Source organism: Halichondria panicea, chromosome 1 (genome assembly GCF_963675165.1).
Source record: "Halichondria panicea chromosome 1, odHalPani1.1, whole genome shotgun sequence".
Lineage (NCBI taxonomy): Eukaryota > Metazoa > Porifera > Demospongiae > Suberitida > Halichondriidae > Halichondria > Halichondria panicea.
The window spans coordinates 7,815,342-7,841,053 of NC_087377.1; the positions used below are offsets into that span (position 1 = coordinate 7,815,342).

The window sequence follows — 25,712 nt, forward strand, 5'->3', positions numbered from 1 at the left end:
AAAAATGTAGGAAGGGCAAAGTCATCAGAATTATAGCAGTACAAATGAATCTGCCAGATCCTAGGGGGGAGGGGGAAATTACCCCCTTTCCCCCCCCCCCCCCTCAATGCAGCCCTGCATGCATGTATTTTTGCATTGCAACTAGTTTGAAGAAGCCAACGTTTTTTTTTTTTACTGTTGTTGTATACATGTGATCTCAGCTATAAAATTAATAGCAGGATTGAAAATTTTCCAGATTTGTTCGTGGACCTCCAATCACTTCTGAGTACCTCTTAAATGAGGGCGAAAATGTTCCTGTGTGTGTATTGTTCTCCAGTCAGTTGCAGCAATCGGTCACCGTGAGCAGCCACTACGAGGACCTCACCAACCTACTCAGAGGTGCTGGTCGGTTGTATATAATTATATAGTGGGGTAACGTATTATAATTATATGCCGTACTCATAAGAATCCGATGCTATAGTGTATCGTTTATTTATACATTCGCTTTCTCAAAAGGTTGATTCTGTCTGTATATAGCAAGAAACTGTTGCCAGTTCAAGTAAATGCTATATTTTCTTACACCAAATGCCATCTTGGCCTGTAATAATTATGTGGCTGTATATAAAATTTCATTGTGTAAAATGTACATTTGCAGGAGAAGTAAGGTTAGGTATTACTGGCCCATCGTACCTGATTGGAGCTGGTGCTAGCTCCACCAACACAGTGGAGCCAGGGATGGTGTGTATGTCAAAGAACAACGAAGAAGATACTGTGAAAGAGGGTACCACACTCTCTGTGCTCAGACTGAACAGCTCTGAGATAGCTGTGAAGATTGGTTGTAGGCAAGCGCTGTTCATTGAGACTGCTAACGATGGTTCGTGGCCATACTGATAATCGTAGTATTAGCATGCTATAGAGGTTGTTCTGTGTGCACTAATAGTTGTGATGTTTTTCCTCTCCAGTCGTGTTGGCTGAGTTGGTCACTCTGAGTCCAATGGTGTATGAGAATGAGGGTGCGGTTGAGATGTGCGTGCAGCTGGACCACCTACCAAAGGGAAGTATCGTCACCGTGGCACTGACAACACAACCTTTGACTGCTACAGGTATCCATGCAATGACTTATCAGTACTCAGCTGATGTATAATTAATTTTATGTATAGTGTATGCATGCACATCTTGCGTGTATAATATGGTTATTTTCCCCATCAAAAATGGTTGGTGGTGAAGCCTCAAAGCAGCTATACCCTCTGCTCTCACTGCTACCCACCCCCACAGAAGATGAGGACTACCTGTCATTAACTGCCACCCTAGAGTGGCACTACGACTCCCCCAGCGTGGTACAGTGTGTAAGTGTGCCCATCATCAATGACGAGTGTGTGGAAGAGAAAGAAGAGGTGTTCACCGTCTCTCTGTCCACAGAGCAGGCGTGTGTTCAGTTGGGGGCTAATCTGACAACTGTTACCATTCAAGACGATGATGGTGAGTACAGTATATTAAATAGCTTAGGCCATGCAAAGTCAATTTGTAGTTTCTCAGGCAACTTTTCCTGAAATATCAAGCGGAATGAGGCTAATGATAAATATTAATGATAATTATATTCATAGAATTTTAATTGAAGACACACCCCTAATATCCTCAATAAACCGAAGTGTATAATTTAAAATAATTAATTTTTTTGCTGAGAACAAGGACAAGGACAAAACAAAACAGTGCAACATAAAACAATAGACAGTGCTGAGAACAAGGACAAGGACAAAAAACAAAACAGTGCAACATAAAACAATAGACAGTGCTGAGAACAAGGACAAGGACAAAAAACAAAACAGTGCAACATTTAGTTAAGTCATAAAAGGTCTATCACATGGTTGTATCAGACCGTAGCTAGAGATCTCTTTCTTTTCAGTACAGGAACCTTGCCATCATTCTGACAGTCCTTACATATCGGATATTTTCCTGGCTCTGAACTTTCACAAACACAAAACACAAGCACAGAAGGTACAAACAATTTGAAAGCGCTCACTAGAGAAATAAGGAATTTCAATGTTGTCATTACAAGATAAGTTCTGGCGAACAAAAATCCGATCGAACAGAGGTTTGAGCTTTTCATCTACTTCCACTTCTTTAAGGGAACTACCACAGGTAAACCAAAATCCATCCATAGGTTGCACAGGGCCAAAACAGTTCATTTACAGAAGTATACAACGTTGTACACTATCAACTTTCTTTGTAAACTATGAAGGAAACTATTGTAGATGAACTAAAATTCAACAACATTGTAAACTATGATGTACACTCGCAAGTACAAACATAGTTTACAAGCTGTAAACTACCACTTCTGGCCCTGTGTTGATGTAAGTCTCGTTCCTCAGCTGTAGTCAGTAAGTACTTTGAGTACACCACACGGGGCTTCAAGCATTCAACACAAAGCAAAATGTCTCTTGCAGTTTGAGCATTTGGAGAAAATGGTATTCCATGGGCCTTTTTGATCTCTTTTAACAGTGTAGGGCGATGTTTCTCAGTTTTCAGAGTTCCATACACACTCGAGAACGATTTATAATGCTCGTCGTCCGCAGGTATAGGGTCAGGAAGATGATGAAGGCTGTTGAAAATTTCGATAGGCATCCTAATTGATTTACAAATATCACAGTCGAGTTTTCCACATTTCTTCACTGCAAACATGTACTTTATCTCGTGGCAACAGTGATTTACGAACTCTTTGAGCTTAGGTCTGCTGGAGAGACATTTTTTGCTTCTGTCTTCTCTCGTTATCGCAGGATCAATACCCTCTAACAAAGTGTACAATTCTTGCATCTCATCTTCGTTAGCATCTTCGTATGAGCTGATAGGTTTGTCCTTTAACATCAAGCGTGAGAAGACGGAGCGAAGTAGACATTTCACAGGTTCAACAGAATCGGCCACTGCATCTTTTAGTCCAGGATTACGATCCGCAGCATCCCTGATTGAAGTCATGGAGTTCGAACTGGAAATAGCCTTTTCCAAGCTTTCCGACATCCTGGCCCGCATTAAACCAACTGCTTGCAGACCGAGGTTGAGGATGCAGTTTACTCTTTCACAAGGGTTTTTCCACGATTGATGTGGTGCTGTTCGAACTGCTATTGCCATATCAATGTCATGTTTAAGAAAAACAGCAATTAGACTGAGTTGAACACTAAGAAAAGTGTTGTTGTGGTCAGGACCACCATCTGTGTACATCATTAGGATAGGTTTTTCAAGTGACTTCTGGGTCTTGAGCTTTGACAGTTCTGTACAGTGACGAAGAGGGCTTGAAGGCTGAAAGATAGCATCTTTGATACTGACAAAAACTTGGCCTCTGTAGAAAGATTCCTCAATGGAGTTTGGTATGTCACAGAGCAATATTACACTGGTAAAGTCGTGGTCAGCCACGCTAAATCTTTTCCCGCTAGCATTCACAATTACTTGTTTTCCTCTTTCCACTGCTGCCACTGGATACCCTGGTTCCCCAACTTTACAACGGTGTTTATCATCCATAAAAAGCAATGTACAATGTTCTCTGTACTCTGTAGCAAACTCTTTTGCATACCTAAACAAGGCAGCACAATAATGTGAGTCGTCATGCTGCACCCGAAGTTGACGGGATTGAATCATGAATTTAACGTCGAGTTTTCCAGTGTACTGCAAGGCTGTTTTACTAGTGGGATTCTTCGGCCAAAATTGTAGCCTTAACCATTGTTTACTTTGGCACAGCGTTCCCTCGGGACAACGTTTTCGTACTTGCTCCAGGAGATCACGGACAGATATAGCTTTTGCCAAATGTGTATGTTCACCGTGTCTTCGGTCATCTACAGCCGTTTGTACAACGTCTTCGAGATACTTCTTACATTCGGTCCAAAATATTTCATACTTATCGGAATGGCCACGATTGAGATGCCTTAAGTCGTCAATTATCTTAGGATTTTCAGAATCAAAGATAAACTGAATCCTCTCATCAATCCTCTCTTGATGCACATTCTCACTACTTGACATGTCACCTACAAAATAAGCAGCAATTATTATAACAAAGTGCAACGCTGGCAAAAATTAACTTACCTGTTAGTCTTTTATACACCTCTCTCATAACATAGGGTTTCGTCCCTTTGAAGAGACCAACTTTGTGGTAAAACTTCTTTCTCATTGCTTGTGTGTGGTAAGTAGGCAAACTAGGCTTGAGTCGCCTCAAACACTCCTGATTGCGCTCAGAAAGCTCTCCGGTTGGCACATCATCAGGAACTTTCCAAGCAAAATGAAGGCTGCCTAGACTGTTTCCACTTGCATAGGAGTACACGATTACATTGCAATATAAGCAATAGCCTAACTTCAGGGTGTCAATGAACAATCACCGTTGCCTGTAACAATTGAATTGGTACAAAGTACAAACAAGAAATGTCTTACCTTGGATCTCCAGGAGCTAAGTCATTCAACAACAGGGGTTCAAAAGACAACATCGAATCGAGACTGTTTTGAAAGGTCTTAAACATTGCAACATGTGTAGGTTTCACCCACATTGACTTCTGGACGAAACAAAAGCTTTCGGATTCACTTACCGATCGGACTGGTGTGCTTTTGCTATGATTACCTTGAACTTCAATATTTTTCTCTTTTAGATAGAGAGCGTATTTTGCCACTACGTCGGCAAGAGAGCATACTGCTTGCTTAAGAGGCTTCCAAGAAGGCGTATCAAACCATGGCTGAATAGCAAACTTGTTCAAAAGAGCGCTGTGGCTGTGGTGGCTGTGGCTATCGAGTGTTGAAGCACACATGTTGCCGATTTCACGCTTACGATGCTTACTCTTTTCAGGGTTGTTGTAACCATTGAATTGCTCAAATTCAGATGGGATTTTACAGCTGCGGCTTTCCATACAAGAAGTGTGTCCATCGATGTACCATAAACAATCAGTTAGAGCCAATGTAAAAGTTTGACCAGTCGTTTCAACAATATCACTAGTCCAACCCAAACTTTTCCTTCGAAACCATAACAAAATGTCTTTTCTTAGCATCAGTTTCTTACTTCTTTCAGTCGCTTGTTCTGATGGGAACGTCGGAAGCAACAGTCTTTTCTGGGCAGCCATCAGCACCTATAATTATCATGTACAAAAAGCATAGGCTATTTAAATGTTCATCTCTATCATACATACATTCACACAGGGAAACAATAGTCAAGAGTACACAAACACATTTCATTTTAATATACGTGTATATACCTCAAATGCGTTCCTTGCTGGCGAACTTGTTTCCATGATACTGATAGGCTGTTCTATTAATATATACAGTTTGATATAGAGTCCAAACAGCCTTACAGCCTCCCCAACAAAGACAGTGAGAGGTAGGGATTGAAAATCCCCACCTGTTTGTGAGGATCCAATCTCAGCTTTCAAAGGTGCATTCTCATCTTCAGGGCCTGGTTCAAATGGTTCCAATGGGTCATACAGGTGACTGCATATGTTTTCAAACAGAGAACTGAGATTAGTTGATGAGGAATCTTCATCAGATATGTTCAATATCCGCCAACCTCTAGCACAAACAGTCTTGGATGCAAACTTCCGAAAGATTTTAGTAGATAGTAACATAGCTTCAAGCAGTACACTTTCTTCTAGATTTTTCCATGTGGTCCAATTAGGATCACGTGCTTATCCTTTTCTTGTCTTTTAGTGCCTCTATATTGTGGTCACGTGATATTTAACATTTTTGGAAATCTGCCAATTTCCAAGCGCGAGGGCCTGAGAAACTACAAATTGACTTTGCATGGCCTTACTATAGTTATTAAATATGCAGTACTTGCATGTGCCAAGAATGATCGAATGCATTAAGCAATCTATCTAATTTTTATAATTATGTATGCTACTTTAAAAGTGTATGTTTGTCAACTAGTAAGAGTATTTTGTCATCTTCTTACAGTGCTGGTACTTGACTTTAGACCAGTTGGTGTTGTTAGTGAATCCAATGGCACGGTGGACACCTGTATCTATGTTTGTGATGGCCAACTGAAGAGAAATTCCTCCATCATTGTCAGCTTCTGGAATGGAACTGCTCAATGTGAGTACATTTCTTATTATGCTTGTACATTATGGCTGTGGTGAAAATCCATGTCTTGGGTTCTTAAAACTCTGCATACACATGTATATGTATCTATAGGCTCAAAAAGGTATAATCAAGTGTTTCTCCTATACTTTGATTGTTTGTCGTAAGATTTGTAGCTACATATTTGTCAAATTGTTCTATGCTTATCTGTGCAGCAGGAATGTCTCGATTTAATGCTTGTTCACCCTACGTTACTCTAGACCCAGCAGACTTCGCCAGGCCTCTTCTAACTGAAAAAGTGGTTCTCATGCCAAACAACACTGGGTCAGACCTCTGTTTCTCAGTGGAGGTGGTGGATGACCGTGTGTACGAGGAGTTAGAGTATCTCCAGGTGGCTCTGTCTACTGAGGATGAATGTGTACAGTTTAAGGAATCATCTGTTACACTGGATATCGTGGACAATGACTGTGAGTGTATATGTATATCCATATGCATAATTATACTATTATTCATTAGTGAAGATTGTAATAATTTTGTTATGCTGTAGTGCTGTTTTTGTCAGTTAGCCTATGAAATGAAGAATGGCTCGATCCGAATTAGTTTGTGATGGTAATCATCGCCACAAACACAATGAAACCTACTCGATATACATTGTATCTGCTACGCTAAACTTCTTAACTTTGTCATCCCAGGTGTTAACATTACCCTATCCCGTGAGCTGTATGCTGTATCTGAGAGTGATGGTTTTGTGGAGGTATGCGTGAGTCTGGAGGGAGAGACGGAGGTCACAGTCGAGGCATCTGTGTTCACCATAGCAGGATCTGCTCAAGGTGAATAATTATTATCAGTGTATAAATCGAGGGCCTAGTGTGTGATATACATACTGTGTTTTACGCCTATACTACTTAAGTCTGCTCGGTAATTATTAGTGGAGGATTAGCAATTACTTTAGTGCCAGTGTATACTAGCTAACCAATTGTACTTCACGACTGTTATGCACTATCGTTCAAAGCAGCATGGTTTCCTTCCTACACACACACAGCTGTGGCTGACTTCACTTTCGGTGACACTGACCTGGGATCATCTCTTCTGTTTAGCGGTCCAGGTGAGCAGTGTCTCAACCTCACCATCCAGATGGACTCAGCACTGGAGACCAATGAAGACTTCTATGTAGTGCTGCTCTCACAGCAACTAGCTGTTAAAGTGCTCCAGAGGTCCGCTCAAGTCATCATCTTAGACACACCAAGTAAGATGCACAATTGTATATGCAATGTAACTGCACTGCGAAGAACATTACAGAAGTTGAATTTTTATGTCAAGTATAGTTATAAATATGTATCCCATCACTTCAGGAAATTTGTTGAGGGAATAAACACCTCAATCGGCGTTTAATGTCTACAATTTATTCAGTAGAGGGATTGATTTACTAATAATTATAAGAACAGAGCGGTGTTTCAAATAATTGTATATATGCCTTTTTCATACTAATAATTATCAATGCTATCCGTCTCCAGTTGTGACGGTGGCGTTCCAGAAGACCAGACTGGAGTTGCCTGAGGAGGAGTCTGGAGAAGGGACAGTGTTCCAAGTGTGTGTGGAGGTGCTCTCTCCTGGGATCCTCGAGAGACCAGTGGACGTCTACCTTACTCTGGAGGAGGGTTCCGCTACTGGTGAGGGTCTGATAACAAGTATGTATGTCACAGCAAACCTAATTATGGAAATCACAAATCTACACATTAGCTTATTTGAATGAGTAAGTTTGCTCCTTCCAATGACTTCTCCCCTCCATAGCTGATGTTGACTACGTGGACACACAAGAGGTAAACACAGTGGGTCTCACCATCACTACACCCCTCCCCTCTGGTCGACGGAGGCACAACGTCTCACCATTTGTCCAGTGCACTAATCTCAGTCTCCTGGCTGACTCCATTGTGGAGGATGATGAGAGCTTCAGTGTGATTCTGGGACCCTCTGACAATGGGGTCAGTGTGGACCCCACTCCCCTCACCGTGGTCATACTGAACAATGACTGTGAGTGCTTTGAGGGCTATAGTGCTGCATATACATATTAGCAGTTATGTTTTGAGCGGTATTCTTTATTTCCTGTTTCGGTAGATAGTGTATGCTTAATTATGTGATTAACTGAAACCTACCTGTGCAATGTTGGCTATAATTTTTATTGGACTGTAATTAGTGGTTGCCTTTCACTTCGGACAACTCTTTACTTGCTTTCCCAACTAGCTAATTATATTGTTGTGTTTTTCTTGCTTGTAGTTGCGAATGTATCTCTGGAGCTTGCTAATTACACTGTGGGGGAGGGTGACGGGTACGTGACTGTGTGTGCCTCTCTGGAGGGGGTCCTGGAGAGGATCATCATTGTCAATATGACCACCACTGAGGACTCAGCACTTGGTGAGTCTCTTTAAGTCCTTATATAGACCATGCTACATGTAGCTCATATACGTGTGTCAATAAACTAGATACCTTTTTCTGTCATAATATAGCAATATAACATTAGCAAAAACCAGGTCTGTATAATTATAGGTTTTCCCCCACCCAGCCAACAGTGACTACTCTGCTCTCACGGACTACCCTCTTCAGTTCTCTGCAAGTGTGGACACTGCTTGTGTGAATGTCTCCATCTTGGAGGAGGACATCGTTGAGCCTGACCAAGTGTTCCAAATATATCTAGCCAGCTATGATCCAGTTATCCTCACTCCCAACTCATCAGCCTCTGTGACCATTCTGGATAATGATGGTGAGTCAATTCCCATGGGGTGTCATGCATTTACATACACGTATAATTATTGATGCACACAATTAAAGCAAACCCTGCACATTCAAACATGTGTATACCAGTCCTATATATATACGTTGTGGTAAATTACATGGCCATGCATGATGCGTACTATGTATTAATTGTCATGGCTAGTGAGGTGGCATCTCCTCTCTCTGTTGCCGTAGTGATTTTGTCTGGCAGTCTGGAACTAGATGTCACTGTCAGTGTGGCAGCATTCAGTTGGGTCAATGACACTGCCACTGAAGGTGAAGGGAGATGATACGTGTGTGTCTATAGTTGTATTGTTGAGATAATAGTTACATTGACCAGTATGTTCCTCAGCGAGATTTGTGTATAATTATATATAGTATCCAGTTTTTACTCGAGTGCATGTATAAATAATTCGTAGTCAAAAATTTCTTATGATGTATAAATGTTGCACACAGATTTCGACTATCGGTCATTGAACAAAACCATCACCTTCACTTCTGGGTCAGGGGTGGGCTCCATGAAAACCTTTGATGTCATCATTATCAACGACATCATTGTAGAAAAATTGCTTGAAACATTCACACTGAGGCTGACCACACCCACTGGAGCACCTGTTGCCGTGATCGGACTGGAGGTGGCCACTGCATTCATACAAGAGGACCTTACTGACAGTGAGTTGTCAACTCAGTGTGTGTTATTCATGACTGGAATCATGTGGACGCATCTAATATAGTGGGTACTCCCTAGGTCGAGAAAGCAAGTGGTTTTAACTGACTTAGAGCGTATCAGTTTTAAGTAGTTTAGTTTTCGTTTTAGTTTAGGTTAGAGTGTATGAGGTATTATGTTCTAAAGGAAGAATGTGTGACCAGGATTGAAAACTATTATAGTAATGTTTTCAATTTCTCAACGTTCTCCACTTTATTGTTTCTGTACATCCCAAAGGTGTGACTGTGAGTTTGAATGAATCTAGCTACGTACTGACTGAGGGAGAGGGTGTGGTCATATGTGTGGAGCTGGTGGGAGTGCTAGAGAGAGATGCTGCTGTAAATATCACCACTGTGGATAGCACTGCAACAGGTAGAGTCAATAGTACGGCTAATCAAACTTGTGTATCATTCGTAAGTAATTCTTATGTGGAGATATAGCCTCAATCCCAGGCTGCACTTTCCTCAGTGCTACTAAATGAGCATTCTTTAAAAATGGACCGTCCTTATGTAGAGTTTAAAAAAAGTGTGGAACCATGAAAAGTAACATGAGGCTTGCAGGGGTCAAGATTAACTTGCCGCAGGAAGGCTGCACAATAAATGCCTAAACAGCTTGATGGTTGTACAACATATCTGCGACTGTGACGGGATAATGTACATGCATGCAGTCCCTCATTTGCCAATTCCCACATGTAATTCAACTGTCTTTCTCCCCGGCAGTGTTGGACTACATTGATATCTCTACCACCCTCACATTCTCTTCCGGCACCTCGAGTGCCTGTGTGCAGTTATCGACCATTGATGACAGTACGTACGAATCTACAGAAGGGTTGAGTGTAGAGCTGGAGTCCACTGACTCCCAAGTCACTGTAGCCACTCCCTCCGTACTCGTCACTATAGTGGACAATGATGATGGTCAGTAGTAACAACAGAGCTTCAATGTACATGTACAGTATTTTATTATATACAACACAATTAACCGTACTTGTGCTAGTTATAAATGTATCCCACATGTGTAGAACTTTTAGCGACAGTACTATATACTCATAATCTAGATCATGTTTGCCATAAATACTGCAATTTGATTGGCTAAAGGAAGTGTTCTATCCAACTTAGAAAATCATGTACTTATTTAGAAAATCATGTACTTACTTAGAAAATCATGTACTTCACTTAGAAAATCATGTAGCAAAGATTAGATAAGAACATTCAAATCTGATTGGCTAAATACTCATGGTTGCTATGATCTAGACACTGTTTAGGAAGTTTCCATATGATTTAGAAGTCCTCAGGGCTAGTAGAACCCTCACTGCGTTCGGGATACTACAACTAGCCCTTTGGGCTTCTAAATCATGTAGAAACTTCCTAAACAGTGTCTAACTATTATATATACGCTACCAAATAAGAGTCAAGTTGTGTACATAATTATGTAGTTTTGCTTAAATGCCAGAAGTGCAAGATCGTTTGTTTTCACTATTTTCTCTCCCCCTGCATGTAGTTGTGCTTTCCCTGTCTGCCCCTGAGTCTGTGTGTGAAGGAGATGGTGTCGTGCAGATCTGCGTCACCTTGGAGACTGACATTGAGAGAGATGTGGAAGCTACTATAGAGACCGCTGATGCATTCGCAATTGGTAAATCCTATTGGTACAATGCTATAAAAGCGTTGAGGTATCAACTGTTTATTTGTTGGGAGGGCTATCCATACTAATTATTACTGGTACTGTATACACAATAGATGCACAGTAATAGGCATACTCTGGTTACTGAAGACCTATATACACACATCGTTGCATGTATTATAATTATGCACAGCTTATACATTATTCCACCTACACATACTCCCAGATTCTGAAGATTACCAGAGTATTACCGTCACCTACTCCTACTCCGCCCCCCTATCTTCCCCCCTTATCAACTGCACACTAGTGACAATACTCGACAATGACATTATCGAGCCATGTGAAGACTTCAGGGCCAACCTTAGCTCACCCTCTGAGAGAGCGGTGCTCAGTCCAAGCTCACTGAGTATCATCATTCATGATGATGAAGGTAAGGGGGGCTATTTTAAGCAATAATGAGGTGTTAATGTTTCCTCGTGCATGTATTCTGGAAATAGTGGTCATTATTTGTTATTTTGTTTCTAAGGCACCCATTCTAATGCTCCAATTTGGTATGTAAGTATTAATAATTATTCTCTTCAAAGGTCACATCTATATATTTGGATGTGTGCCAAATATGTACATAATGATATAGGCTCAAATTGTTTATCCTGACTTGATCAGTATTAAATTGCTCTGCATGTATATGCAGAGAGAGTTCAAAACAGCCAATTTGCTATTCACCTGTCCCTACTTGTATGTAGACATCACCTCCCCTCTGTTGTTGTTCAACAACTCACCTCAAATCAGTGGGAGCGATCTGACAGCCTACTACAACCTGACGGGCTGTGCCAGGGTCACTTGTGAGGTCAGGAATCAACAAGATTGTGAGTTCTTATAAATTAATACAATACAGTATAGGACGTGTCGTTTACACCAATTTTAATCATTAAATGTTAGTGCATGAAGTCTAATAAACTTTGCAAATACCAGTCACGGTATACTGCTGTCACAATAATTATTTTAGTGTAATGTCGTTCAATAACTGTCAATAACTGGAGTTATTGAACTCTGATAGATGTAAAAGTGCACTGACTTATAAAAACAGCTACAAAATGTTCCAGGTATACAATACCTAAAAGTATTGACATCTAGAAGGTTCTACATCTATTAATATTTTACCAAGGTCCTAGTGATTTTCTAAATAAAATTCCTATAGTATATAATAGTGTATGCATGATTGTAATAACACTCTGTTCTGCAGGTTCTCAACCTGTCGGTAGTTTCGAGGGTGTGTGGTTTGGACAGAATGCAATCAATAGGAGGACACTGCAACAGTTTGCTATTATCGTGGATGCATACTGTCCCAACCAAATAGTCCCAGTGTTCGAGGACAGGCCAATCAGAGGTGGTGAGTCTTTCAATTAACAGTCACTAAGTAAGATACTGTACGTAATATAGGTGATGCAAAGACTGTACATGCATGTACTATGATTCAGTATTTATGTAGATGCATTCTGTCTGTTCTGAGACTCTCCAACTTATACAGATAATACTCAGTGCAGTCAGCACTTCACTGACCAACAGTATGAGTTTGACCCCGTCTCTGGAAATGTGACTGTGGAGTGGGAGGGAACTGGACCCAATGCAACTGTTCAAGTTAGCCAGTTTATGTGCAGGTTACCTAACACAGACACATTTTCGTGTAAGTTCAGAAGAAAAACTGACTTTAGTCTGCGTATAAGTAACCGTATAGCGAGTAATTATTTTTATATGGTGGATTTTCGTATTGTAGAGTCATCTGAAAATTGATCTACCTAACCGCAATAGGTTCTACGTCACTAGAGTTGTATGAATATTCAAAAAACAAAATATTTAATTGGATATTATATAGTTGGTACAAAAATGTCCACTAACGAACCCGCTATATACCGTATAGCGTGTAATTTTCGTGGGGCAAAATATTCGTGGTTTTCGTGGTTGGTGATCTGACCACGAATATTTTACCCACGAATGAAGCGACCTTGCCTACCTTACCTGCAGTGCAAGCTCCAACCACGAAAATATTACCCACAAAATGTCTCAATATTGCTGAACCACGAATATTTTGTCCCCCGAAAATTACCCGCTATACGGTAGTATAATTTTGTGCAGTGCATAATTATAAATCATAAAATAACCGTATTGCTTTGTGATCACGTTATTTCGTATTTTCACCCAATAAAGGTGTTAGTCCCCTTGTTATCACCGGTCTGTCCTCTGGAAGCCACACCCTCTTAGTCACACCAGTGGGAATCAGTGGGTGTACAAGGATAGTCACTAGGATCTTACTCATAACCATCTGAACAGTTATTCAGGACATTTTAATGCTGACATACGTGTGTGCTCCTATTCATATAATGCCTTAGATTATAATTGTCGACAATTTAAAGACAAATAGATAAACATCATAGCTACTATTGAATAAAAATGTTTTCTTTATTGTCAAGTTGACTGAATGTTTTGCATTTTGTGCGTTGTGAGTGTAACCCCCTTGCTGCCTTACAGGATCGACACCTTGTTCTTGACACAGTCTTTTTCGTCAGGTGAAACACAACTGCATGAGAGAGAGAGAGAGAGAGGGGGGGTAAATAATTATGGTAAACAAGATAAAAATCAATGGCCAAAAAATCTGTGTGACTAAAATATAATTCTTTAGTTAATGATCTTTACCCACAATAACAGCTTGGAACTTGCACTTGAATGTTCCTTCTCCTTGACAATGGTTCTGTGTTGGTTTTGTAGATCTTGCCTCTATCTCATCTCATGGATTGGAGTGTGACACAGTGACATTGATCAGCTTGTCTCAAATCCCTGTATCAAAAGGACTTGTATGTTTGCCGTATAAACTCAGTGCGACATCTTCACATAATTATAGGCCTACCATTGACTAGTTGATGTGAGTCTCTATAATTGGCAAGGTATATACGGGTGTAATACAGTGGAATCTCCATAAAACAGATGCCATTAATTGCGGGACAGCCTTTTGGCCGCTTCATAGAGAGGTGGTTCTTGTTAGAGTTTCGATTGCCAACCACATGTATAATATTGAGTAAATTCTGCTACAAATGTCTTTGAACTTTTCTAACTGTTTTTCTAGTTTATATTCATGTTCTGATTCTGGGAGGTTATTTGTTAAAGTTGCTCGTTATACAGATTAGAGAGGTGGCCGCTCCTGAGAGGTTGCTTTTACATTGTAGTTTCAATCTCTAGACCTGAGCGCTTGGCCGTTTTATAGCGTGTGGTGCTCTTCAGATGTGTTCGTTATATTAATGAAGGTTCCAATGCATTTTGTTCTTTCATATACATGTAGTCATTATAGGCTTGGGTACGTGGCTGCGAGTATTAATAGCTGGGTAGTATTTTCTGCAATACTGTATCGACTACAGAGTTCAATAACTATGATGGAACCATGAAAGACTGTATAATAAGCCATTAATTGAGGTTTGATTCACTCACTGTACTGCAGAGGATAAACTTGCCGCAGGAAAGCTGCATAATACATTCAAACAATGCCCAAACAGCTTGATTTTAAATTTTGTTGTACTACATATCTGCGACTCTGTGACAGGATACATGTACATGCATGCAGTCCCTTATTTTCCATTTCCCATGTGTAATTGAACTGTCTGTCTCCCCAGCAGTGTTGGACTACATTGATCTCTCCACCACCCTCACATTCTCTGCCAAGTGCTGGCACCTCGGGTGCCTGTGTGCAATTATCAACTATGGATGTACATAGGAGTCTAGATCTACAGAAAGGTTGAGTGTAGAGCTGCATGGAGTCCACCCCAAGTCACTGTATAGCCACTCCCTCCATAACTCGTCACTCTAATGGACAATAATTATGATGATGGTCAGTGATGGAGCTTCAATGTACACGTATTACATTATGTTGTAGTATATAATACGTTGCAGTATAGGCTTAACTATAATTATACTATAATAATTTTATAGTCAGGGTGTCATACATGCAGGGGAAGGGGGATATCCCCCTCTGGCTCCAACCCCCCCCCCTAAAATTTGCATTCAGGTTACTATAGTTGTATGGCTGAGTTTCCATAGCTGGCAATGCTACAGGAAATTGTCAGTTACTTTTCAAAATCATGCCCAAAATCCTGGTAACACACTAAAAGTATAATTGTTTTGTTAATGATCTTTACCCACATGAATTAATTCTGTTTCTTCTCCTTAACAGCTAGTGGTCCGATGTTGTGTTTGTGGATCCTCTATCCGGATTGAAGTGTGACACAGTATGTACTGACATTAATTGATCAGCTTGTCTCCAATTCCTGGATCAACATGCAGGTTGTTTTACTTGCCGTATAAACTCAGTAGATTATTACGTCTTCACATGTATATCATTGACTACTTTATGCAGTACACCTCACATAGAACTGTCTGGACATGCTATGACATGCTATATCTCTCTAGACTCGTGCGCCATCACTGGTGCATGACGTACAAAGTGCTGGCTTAAGAGTCTAATGTATCTCTGGAGGGGACAATCATCATCCTCAATATCACCACCATGCATGCACTGATGACTCAGCACTTGGTGAGTATCTTCATTATGGGTGCGTGGCTGTGAATATTACTTGCTAGGTAGTATTTCCTCCTACAATAGTCGTATTAATATCGTGTGGGCTTCGTGGAAAGCTTTGATTGCCATTGTGACTGACACAATATTGTAGAGAGACATTCACACTGAGGCTGACCAAACCCACTCGAGTACTTGTTGTCATGACCGGACTGGATCGAGATGGCAGTCAGTGTATTCAAAACACTGTCACCAGTACAGTGTTGTATGTCCATGCAGGTGGGGACAATAGCAACAGCATGTTCCTGTTTAACATAAAATGTGAGTGGGACAACTCCACACTAGCTGGAGTTTGTATTTCAGTAAGTAACTTAATTAGAATGCACCTATGTATCTGTGTGCCAAATCGGAGTGCACTTGTAAACACATTATCTTGCTTATAATAATTATTATAGGTTACTGTGTGTTGTACGAAAAATTTAATGCTGTCACATGATCTCTATAGCCTTGTGTACATCTTGACCTGTTAAATGCTTAAGGTACAGTGGTTTGCAGAACAGTTGTCATACTCAGAGTAGCAGTAGGCGGTGACTCTCTAGTGTTGTGTGGTTTTGTGGTCTTTTCACTAGATCATTATGCCTCGGTGCGCATGCATGCGCAAGCGAGTTATACGGTTGACTAAGTGTGTTTGTGTGTCTGTGTATATATGTGTGTGTGTGTGTGTAGACTGCTACAGCTGCTCAAGGATCAATGAAGTGCAAGTAAGAGTTTCTATAGGCTTCTAGTCATGTTTTCTTGGATTCTAATTTGTGGATTTGCAAAATAATGCTTCGTTCTTAAATTATGCCTAGTTTTGCTTACTTGGAAAGCCATTGCAGCCTTTTCAGAAGAGCAGGTAGCTAAAATTGTTTACCGAGTGTTGCTACTCTACTTAGTAGTTAGCTCTGCACTAGAACGCTAGGTATTATAGCTGCAAGAGTGAGAAGATGAGAAGAGAGCTGCAAGGTTCTGCTGATGGCAGCCATTAATTTTAGACTTAAACTTTTGGTATCGATCGTTTTTAACAACAATCATGGTCGATTATTACCCACTCCTTGAGTTTTCATGCAGCAAATTGAAAAAAATTTCATCATGTCATCAGGGCCGTAGATAGCTTAGGTTTGCAGGGGTGGCAAAATAACAGCTGAAAATTTTTACTAGGTCAACTGTTATTTCATATCCTCTGAGTATGGCAACTTCCAACTTGCTGTGGAACCAACTTAGAGCAACTAAAACAGGGTAGCTTGAACTAGGAAGGTTCCCAGAGGCGCAGTGGAGCTCAGAATTTTCCCTAAAAGCTTCAGCCTGCCCACATCTTATTGGGCATGTGCAGATCAATAATTTAGCAGATCTGAGAATGCCAGGGGGGGCAACTGCCCCGCTGTCTACAGCCCTGATTATTGTGTATAAAATTAAGCTGTTCACGCTCAATGTACCTTACTTAAATTAACTTTTAGTTTAACACCTTATGTTATGTAATAATTTACTACTACTTTAACCATGATTTGATGTTGATGTTGATATCATACTCATTGTTAAAATGCTCCACTTCCTCCCTTTGTTGTTGTGTGAGCCTCTGGGGCCCCCTCCACGTATTTAAGGTTTTGTTTAACTTTTTTGCCTCACTTCATTTAACTTCGATTTACCCTCACTGTACCCTGTATTATCAGTTGATGTTTTTCTTCTCAATCTAAGAATTTGGTTAAGCTACACTGTGAATTCAATTTGTCTGTAACTAGTTGTTGTTTGCCTATAGCTATAGGAGCCTGTCTCTAGCTAATTTGTCTAGCCTGTCTAGAATCCCTCTACACCAAGATAAGAGCTCAACATAAGCTATTAGTAGCTTTATGTTATGTAGCTTTGGCATATCCATGCACCGAGGCATCAGCACCTGCGGTGCTTTCATTTACTCATGAGTCATGAATCATGAATGTGACTGCAAAGAGTTTCTTCCATCAACTGCATGCGTTGAGCTGTACCACCTTTAATTAATCTTCTGAATATGGTGTGTATATAGCTTCCCACAAGAAAAGTACTGAAGAGTAGTTCAAATTTAATGAACGCTGTGTGTTTGAATTTTAACTACTCTCTTCAGTGCTGCTCCTGCTAACATGCCTGCACCATAATTATTCAGAGGAATTATTAAAAGTGATGGTCAGTACAGCTCTTGACAGCAACTTTGAAGAGGACTCATTCCATGAATTGATTTTTAATCATGAGTAAAAGGTCTAGTGAACCACAAAACCACAAAACACTCGAGAGTCACCGACTCACCGCCTACTGCTACTCTGAGTATGACAACTGTTCTGCAAACCACTGTAACTGCCAAGGTTCTATAGTGATTTCCTAATCAAATTACCCTATTATAATTATGTCTGCATGTAAAAACACGCAGATTCTCAACCCATCGGTATTTCCGAGGGTGTGTGGTTTGGACAGAGTGCGATCAATAGGAGGACACTGCGACAGTTTGCTATTACTGTGGATGCATACTGTCTCAACCAGATAGTCCCAGTGTTCGAGGACAGGCCAATCAGAAATGGTGCGTCATTATTAACAGTAACGCAGCAGGATACTGCATGTATAGTGCAAAGTAGTATAATAATTCAGTATTTTCCATTTTGTCTGTTCTGAGACTCTCCAACGTATATACAGATAATACTCAGTGCAGTCAGCACTTCACTAACCAACAATACGAGTTTGACCCCGCCTCTGGAAATGTGACTGTGGAGTGGGAGGGAACTGGACCCGACGCAACTGTTCAAGTCAGCCAGTTCATGTGCATATTACCCAATACGGGCATATTTTCCTGTAAGTACCAGAAAAAGAATGCTGCGTAAAAGTATACCGTATAGCGGGTAATTATTTTCGTATTGCATGGTGAGCATTTTGTATTATCGTATTGTAGACATCATCCGAAATTGATCTACCTACCGCAATAGGTTCTCTTATAATTTATATGTTGAGCCGTACGAATGCAAAATATTTAATTGAGTACGAAAATGTTCACCAACAACTCGCGCTATACAGTATAATTATGCAGCCATTATGTATAGCACATAAAATAACGGTGATCTCAATCACCACGTTGTTTCATATTTTCACCCAATACAGGTATTAGTCCCCTTGTTATCACCGGTTTGTCCCCTGGAAACCACACCCTTTCGTCGCATCAGTGGGAATCAGTGGATATACAAGGATGGTCCCTACGAGCTTACTCATAACCATCAGAACAAACTTCATAAATGTTTATGCTGACATGTAATTATATAATTATTCATAGCATAATAATACTGTTATAGCTGTCGATAATTTAAGGACAAGTAGATATCATCACGTCCATCAAAAAACATTGTATATAGCTAAGTGAACATTAGCTATAATTTTATAAGTGAATAACCATTTTTTGTGTCAAATTGACTGTATGTTTGCCATTATTTGTGTAAGCATAATTATAGCTGAGTTTTGTTAATGATCTTTACCCACAAACTCGGCTATAATTATGACAATGGTCATAATTATAGCAGGTCTCTAGACTAGACTCTTCTACTATATGATTGCAGCAGCACAAGGCTAGCTATTAGTGACTATAGCCAATGATGTTGTGTTTGTGGATCCTCTAGTATCATATTTTCACCCAATACAGGTATTAGTCCCCTTGGATTAGAGTGTGACACAGTATGTACTGACATTAATTGATCAGCTTGTCTCCAATGCCTGCATGGATCAACAGGTCAATCTACTAGCCGTATAAACCGTCAGTATTACGTCTATTGACTGCTTTATGCATGCAGTACACATCACATAGAACTGTCTGGACATGCTGTGAGTGTGATACGCTAGATCTCTCTAGACTCGTGCGCCATCACTGGTGCATGACGTACAAAAAGTGCTGGCTTGAGAGTCTAAGGTATCTCTGGAGGGGACAATCATCATTCAATATACATGTGTATATCACCATCATGCACTGATGACTCAGCACTTGGTGAGCTCGAGTATCTTCATAATAATTATAATTATTGGCTTGGGTGCGTGGCTGTGAATATTACTTGCTGGGTAGTATATTTCCTCCTGCAATACTCTATTAATATTGGGTGGGCTTTGTGGAAACCTTTGATGTGGCCATTGTGACTGACACAATAATTATTATAGAGAGACACTCACACTGAGGCTTACCAAACAGCACTTGTTGTCGTGACCAGAACACTCCACACTATAGCTGGAGTTTGTATTTAGTTAATTAGAACACATGCACCTACCTTAAGGTGACACATTTTCGCGTGTATTAATTTCTGCTATTTCTGCGAGAGAGTAAAATCGCAAAAATTAGTACTCGCAAATAATTGGCCGCCCTCTTGTTTAATGTATCCAGATTGACATTTCGCAAAAAATATACCAGCAAAATGTACAAAACTATAAAAACGCAAACAAATCTACAGTAGTACCTGTGAAAATATGTCACCTTAAGGTACGTATGTTAGATAAGTGTTTGAATCTAATCTGTGTGCCAAGGATGAGCTCATCGAGTGCTAAAAGTTAAAACACATGATCTTGTTATTTTAGGTTACTGTGTGTTCTACGAAAAATTTAATGGTGTCACATGATCTCTATATAGTCTTGTGCACAGCTTGACCTGTTAAAATATGCTTGAGGTACAGGACATTGTATAAACATTGCATCAGTTTAATAAAGTGAGTCATGAATAATTGACATGTGTATGATAACAGTAGATCTACATACTGAGTATAGACTAGACTCTTCTACTAGACTATATGATTGCAGCAGCACAAGGCTAGGCTAGAAATAGTGACTATAGCCAACAACTCCAACTTCTCATGAAAAACATGAACATACTCCGAAAGCAAGTCACTGTAAGCTGCCCATTGACAGTCTCTTGATGTATGATCCAACATATCCACATATACAGGTCCTGTTTGTAGTCATTATTGTTCATATTGGCTCAGAACAAAGGGGTGAGTATATCTCTAGGTGTATAACAACTCGATCTTAATAATTATGGCCCGCTAGATGTAGGACCTAAAAATCTGTCATAATAAATCGTAATAATTATATTATAATAGGATGCATGGGTGTTTTATGAGGGCTACTGTCTTTCTTCTAATCACAACGCCACTCTAATAGAAGCGCCAAGTCAACAAAATAGTTTTCCAACTGAGCACCGACAACTTGTGGGTTTTACCTATCATTTGCTGGTTTTGAGGCTTTAATTTATATAATAATAATTATGTACAACTGCATGATAACCTCGTGCCTCGTAGAAATAGCTAATAGTTCTATTGCTAAACGCCAAACTGAAATTATAGTTTTTTCTTGTGCGCCACTGATTATAATTTTTTAAAAGACAGACGGTAGCTATAATATAGCTAGGATGTAGAATGTCAGTAAATGATCATGGTGGTAGATCCGTTATTAATTTGGATAGTTTTCTTATACACAGTTCAGGCCTCTGCAGGGACTGGTGCTGCCAGTAGAGAGAACCACTCGATTGGGTTGTATACCAGAGGGCAGGACTGTCAGCTAGGAATGCACTGTCGATGATGATGATGGTGAACGCTCAACAATATGGCGAGGGAGTGCATTCAACTGTCCCAGCAGTTCATCTGTGATCAACTTAGCTCATTCTCTATATGAACCTAATGGAGTACGTGGTTCTTGCGGCGACTTGTCTGGCATGAGTGTTGGGGTTAGTGGAAATAACTTTACCTCTATACTGACTCTAATAGCAACTATTGGGCTGAATGGAATGACTATTGAATGTACTCGGAGTGGTACAGTTATCTTTGGAAATGATACCTTAAGAAGTGGAGGTAATTAGTCCAGTAATTGTCAACCACGAGAATGATTTCACATTATTTTATCCCCATGCAGCCCGTCTCTCTCCCCCTCAACGCGCCATGGTGGACATCACTTCTACTTCATCCCTCACTGTTAGTTGGACCCCACCCTCTGATACCAGCAACCTGGAGGGATACCTGTTCACAGTGACTGGAGAGAATTGTGGGTGTGAGAGTATGAATATCAGTTCTGACACTACCAGTGTGAGCTGTTCTGGTTGGATGGTTAATAATCAGACATGTTCCTTTGAGGTGAGGACCGTCTCTCAAGACTGTGGGTTCACCAGTGCCCCTGTGAATGAATATGTCGTACTGATGGGTAAGTAGCCTAATTTTTAGCATGCTTCTGTAAATACATGTATGCTGTAATTTGTGTAGTACCACCTGCACCAACACAACTACGGGTGGTGTTTAGTGCATATAAAATCGAGGTGGAATTCATGCAAGCAGTAAGTAAAGTTGAAGAAATATGTAGTAATCTCAAATTATTTGTTCCAACAGATTCTATCTCCTCTTGGTTCCAACCTTGACTCTACTATATCCTACACAGTGATGGTGGTTGGAACTAACTTCTCAATAAACTTCACTGGAGTGATTTGTGATAACAACAGATGTAATCTCACAATCCCTAATTCTCAACTCTCTACTTATAATGTCAGTTACATGTACATTGTCAGCGTGGTGGCCTCTAACATATTTGGCTTTGGACCTTCTGCAGTTTATGTTGGTAGGTTAAAATAATAGGCTGAAAGTAATCCTATCCTTGCAATAACTGTTGTGTTCCTTGCCCCATGCACAGAATGCAACCCAGAAGACCTTGGTAACTCCACTTTTCTGAATGGACTTGGAAAGGTCAATGTATCAAACGGACTAATTCACTACAGTGGCGTGTCTCCTGACTCTATTGCAATGTTACGATGCAATGATGGGTACAGAGCAAACTCCTTCCTCAACAGGACGTGCATGTTTGATGGACAATGGAGTGAGGGGGCATTGGAGTGTGTTAGAGTGGATGGAAAAACTGTTTCGCCTCGTAAGTTAGAATTGTCTTTCTTGTTACACTTGATCAAATTCGTTGTTCAATATCGATATCTACTTCTTTCCCAATCCCTTTCGATGTTAATGCGTTGTGGAGTTACATTGACTGTTATTGTAGATGGTTATTATTATGCGTTCTAAGTAGATGTAAGTTGAGAAGCCCTCATCTTTGAAACCAGTATGGACAAAACCATACTTTTTTCTCAGGTATCACACCTGCCTGTCCTCTATACTGTGCTGTTTTGGTTGGTGTTTTTGTGTCTGTAACCGTGGTCGTGTTGATAATCGTTTGTATTGCGATTGCACTCTACATTCTGAAGAAGTATGGAAGAGAACGCTTCGCTTCAATCAACATGTCTGAAAAGGTTCAATATCGAGCCAATCTAGAGTAAGTTTTAATCCAGTAAAAATGATCGAGTTTCTTCATCGATTATTGATTCTATACTTAGGAGTCCAAACACAAATGAATCATCACTGTCCCTAGTCGATACGCAGCCATCAAAAGCCAAGATAAATGTCAACAGGTGAGTATTGCATGCATGTACTCTACACATATAGCGGGTAATTTTCGTGAAAAAATTCGTTCAACTCGTAAAACGGTGGTTTTCATGAGTAAAAATTTCATTTAGTCTCGTTGCCTGCCTGCATTCCTACGTTCCGCTAAGCCACGCCTACGTTAAAATTTCGTGGAGGTCAGCTTGCCTACGAAAATAACGAATATTTTACCCCACGAAAATTACCCGCTATACGGTAATCAACTGTAGATTATCTGATATCATGTGTTGTCTACAGGAGCGAGCCATCCCAATCAGCTCAGGTGGATACGTATGCAAACCCTGAAGACTTCATTAAAACACCACCACACATGCATCCACAAAAGAACGAGGAAGCGGAGGATCTGAAATCCCTTAATGTAGAGATCACTAATGATGAAGTGTCGGTGAGCCACAATGTATGTTTTGTTCATGCATAATTATGTCTGTAACTTTGGGTGTCGTTATTGTTGTGGTTTAAAGATGGCTTGTTTTAACTATTATGCTGTATAGGTGTATATAGTCTTTTTGTCTATAGCTATAATTGCAAACATACGTACATGTACATGTACGTGTAGCAGCATTATTGTCGACACTGATAGCTGTATAATTATTAAGTACATGGGAACACAGAGCAGCTTGTCACTGTAGTGTAGTGTTGGCATTTAGCTTTGTATACAGTATAGACATGCATGCATTAATGTTGACATTATTAAAAGCTCAGGGAAATTGGGTCATTAATTGGAACTACAACATTACTGATTTCGTGTATAAGCTTATAATTGTCTGTGTACAAATTATTGTGATTATCTGTACCTCTGTTTCCCTGTATGATAGCGAATCTATCCATTGTTTGCTGTTGTGTCATTGTTAATTCACTTTCCTACGAATCACTGCCGAGTTTCACAACTACTATAAAGGATGTCGAGTGTCTATATAAAAAACAAAGATTTGACTTGTGACGGAATGCCAATTTATGTATGACTGCAATTATGGTGATCCGTTAGTGTTGTACTGCTATAATAGCTATAGTGCATTGTACATTAATCACATAATTATAATAATAATTATGCACACATGCTTTATGTACAGTGTGCTCAGTACGAGAACATTGAAGTAGCCAGACCTGTTGAAGTAACCTCTCAAAACAAGTGTACTCTGAAGTTTTTGATGCCTTGCCAAAAGGAAAGTCCAAAATAATTGTGAAGTAAGCCAAATAAACATAAAATCATTTACTCTCAGTTGACAGCTTGCGTAACTAAAGCTCCGTTTGATCACACATGTAGTGTAAATTATTATTGAATTTCATTGATTTGTTATTTCATTGATTGTTAATTATCATTAAAAATGTTCTTTCATGTTTCCATCATTTACCTGCCACGTATACTCACTGATAGACCAACTTTAATTGGTGCCAGAACTTCTGTTCAAGTATAATTAATTTTGGGTGTTGTTGACTTAACTATAGTAGTATAATTATACTTATTACCCAAGGCGCGTGAGCGGCCACGGGTATAGTAGTAAGTTTGTTTGTTTGTCTGTCTGTTCGTAATAATTATGTGAGTCTACTCACCTGGATGCCACAGCATTGCGTTTACAGCATGGATGCCTCCACACATGCAACCAGTTAAAAGTGGCAGATTTCAATGTTAAAGCGTCGTTGTCGTATAAAGCGAGCAAAAGCTAAGAATTAAGCTAAGAAGCTTAAACTTTCACGTTGCCTAGCTCTACACGCATCCTTTATTCGAGGTAGATCTACATATTTGCAGCTGAAGTGATCCTTTACCGCGGTCTCTATTAAAAGTACGTTGGTGCTTCTTTAATACTCCTTTGGTTTTTATAGATCTAGATGTCAGATCATGTCAACAGCCGAGGGTTAGCACTTTAGTGCTCTATAGTAATAAGTTGTTGGGCATTGTACAATATAATGCCTTGCATGCATGCATTAAAGATCACCATCTTCCATCAAAGGCATGGGGTATTTTTATAATTATCACTTCATTAAAATAATTATAGGTAATGTTACTTAGCTTTTACTGCTACGTGACTGTTTGCATGCATGGCAATAAAAGTGAGTTCCTAAACAATATTAAATACTTCTGTAATCATGTATTTACGTACAAAGCACATGACTAGGAATGTTGTTGAAGGAACAAGTTTAAAATACATGTACATGTACCATCTGTTATACAACATACATACAGGTACAGTTATGTGGTCTAATATACATGTATATAATAATAGTCCCCTTTTAAAATACAAAATGGTAGTATCTATGTGCGTGCCACCTATCAAAAAATGTGATGCAACATGTGAGAGATCTCCCAGACAAATTCTTAGTGTGCACATTGTGTATAAACATTAATTTGTCATTGTTGAACATACGTGTTCCAGTTTAAATACTAAGGGAATAATTATATCAATGCACCTCTTGCATCCTTGGTAGTCCTCAGTATAACTCTAGATGTATACTCAATTTTACCAAAGTTATGATTTGAATGTCACAATCAATTATTACTCATCTGCATATACATGTATACCAAGTTTGAATTTTTCAGATCATGAGTTATAATAAGATATAA

General features: G+C 39.8%; 4 protein-coding genes across 7 annotated transcripts; all 4 read left to right on the forward strand.

Moving 5' to 3' along the window:
* The first annotated feature begins 241 nt into the window (after positions 1-241).
* LOC135339275 (extracellular matrix organizing protein FRAS1-like) lies at positions 242-8,841 on the forward strand. The gene is made up of 12 exons (XM_064535347.1): positions 242-378; positions 635-853; positions 942-1,082; positions 1,255-1,458; positions 5,893-6,030; positions 6,276-6,482; positions 6,708-6,845; positions 7,058-7,261; positions 7,530-7,685; positions 7,807-8,046; positions 8,290-8,427; positions 8,576-8,841. Exons 2-12 carry the CDS (start codon positions 715-717, stop codon positions 8,824-8,826), a joined length of 1,956 nt encoding a protein of 651 aa, XP_064391417.1. The 5' UTR covers positions 242-378; positions 635-714; the 3' UTR covers positions 8,827-8,841.
* Positions 8,842-8,939: 98 nt separating this feature from the next.
* Positions 8,940-13,598, forward strand: LOC135339644 (uncharacterized). Its single transcript, XM_064535843.1, has 10 exons — positions 8,940-9,060; positions 9,241-9,456; positions 9,728-9,862; positions 10,210-10,404; positions 10,988-11,119; positions 11,334-11,537; positions 11,851-11,973; positions 12,351-12,497; positions 12,636-12,791; positions 13,313-13,598. Exons 1-10 carry the CDS (start codon positions 8,940-8,942, stop codon positions 13,429-13,431), a joined length of 1,548 nt encoding a protein of 515 aa, XP_064391913.1. The 3' UTR covers positions 13,432-13,598.
* Positions 13,599-15,302: 1,704 nt separating this feature from the next.
* LOC135340081 (uncharacterized) lies at positions 15,303-19,153 on the forward strand. 2 transcript variants are annotated; one of them, XR_010396188.1, is made up of 5 exons: positions 15,303-15,683; positions 15,820-15,986; positions 18,100-18,246; positions 18,376-18,515; positions 18,819-19,153. XR_010396188.1 is itself a non-coding variant. In XM_064536381.1 (5 exons), exons 2-5 carry the CDS (start codon positions 15,869-15,871, stop codon positions 18,926-18,928), a joined length of 531 nt encoding a protein of 176 aa, XP_064392451.1. In that variant the 5' UTR covers positions 15,303-15,683; positions 15,820-15,868; the 3' UTR covers positions 18,929-19,151. The 2 variants fall into 2 exon arrangements, 1 of the variants encoding a protein (XP_064392451.1); XM_064536381.1 differs by having other exon boundaries at positions 18,360-18,515; positions 18,819-19,151.
* Positions 19,154-19,213: 60 nt separating this feature from the next.
* Positions 19,214-24,573, forward strand: LOC135339613 (uncharacterized). Of its 3 annotated transcripts, XR_010396027.1 has the most exons (12): positions 19,214-20,575; positions 20,632-20,677; positions 21,163-21,532; positions 21,594-21,878; positions 21,938-22,008; positions 22,061-22,286; positions 22,359-22,592; positions 22,805-22,985; positions 23,047-23,121; positions 23,390-23,537; positions 23,968-24,108; positions 24,223-24,573. XR_010396027.1 is itself a non-coding variant. In XM_064535767.1 (11 exons), the coding sequence occupies exons 3-11, from the start codon at positions 21,397-21,399 to the stop codon at positions 24,328-24,330; spliced, it is 1,464 nt and encodes a 487-aa protein (XP_064391837.1). In that variant the 5' UTR covers positions 19,214-20,575; positions 20,632-20,677; positions 21,163-21,396; the 3' UTR covers positions 24,331-24,566. The 3 variants fall into 3 exon arrangements, 2 of the variants coding, with proteins under 2 accessions (XP_064391837.1, XP_064391848.1); XM_064535767.1 differs by lacking the exon at positions 23,968-24,108 and having other exon boundaries at positions 24,223-24,566; XM_064535778.1 differs by lacking the exons at positions 23,390-23,537; positions 23,968-24,108 and having other exon boundaries at positions 24,223-24,572.
* Positions 24,574-25,712: the final 1,139 nt, after the last annotated feature.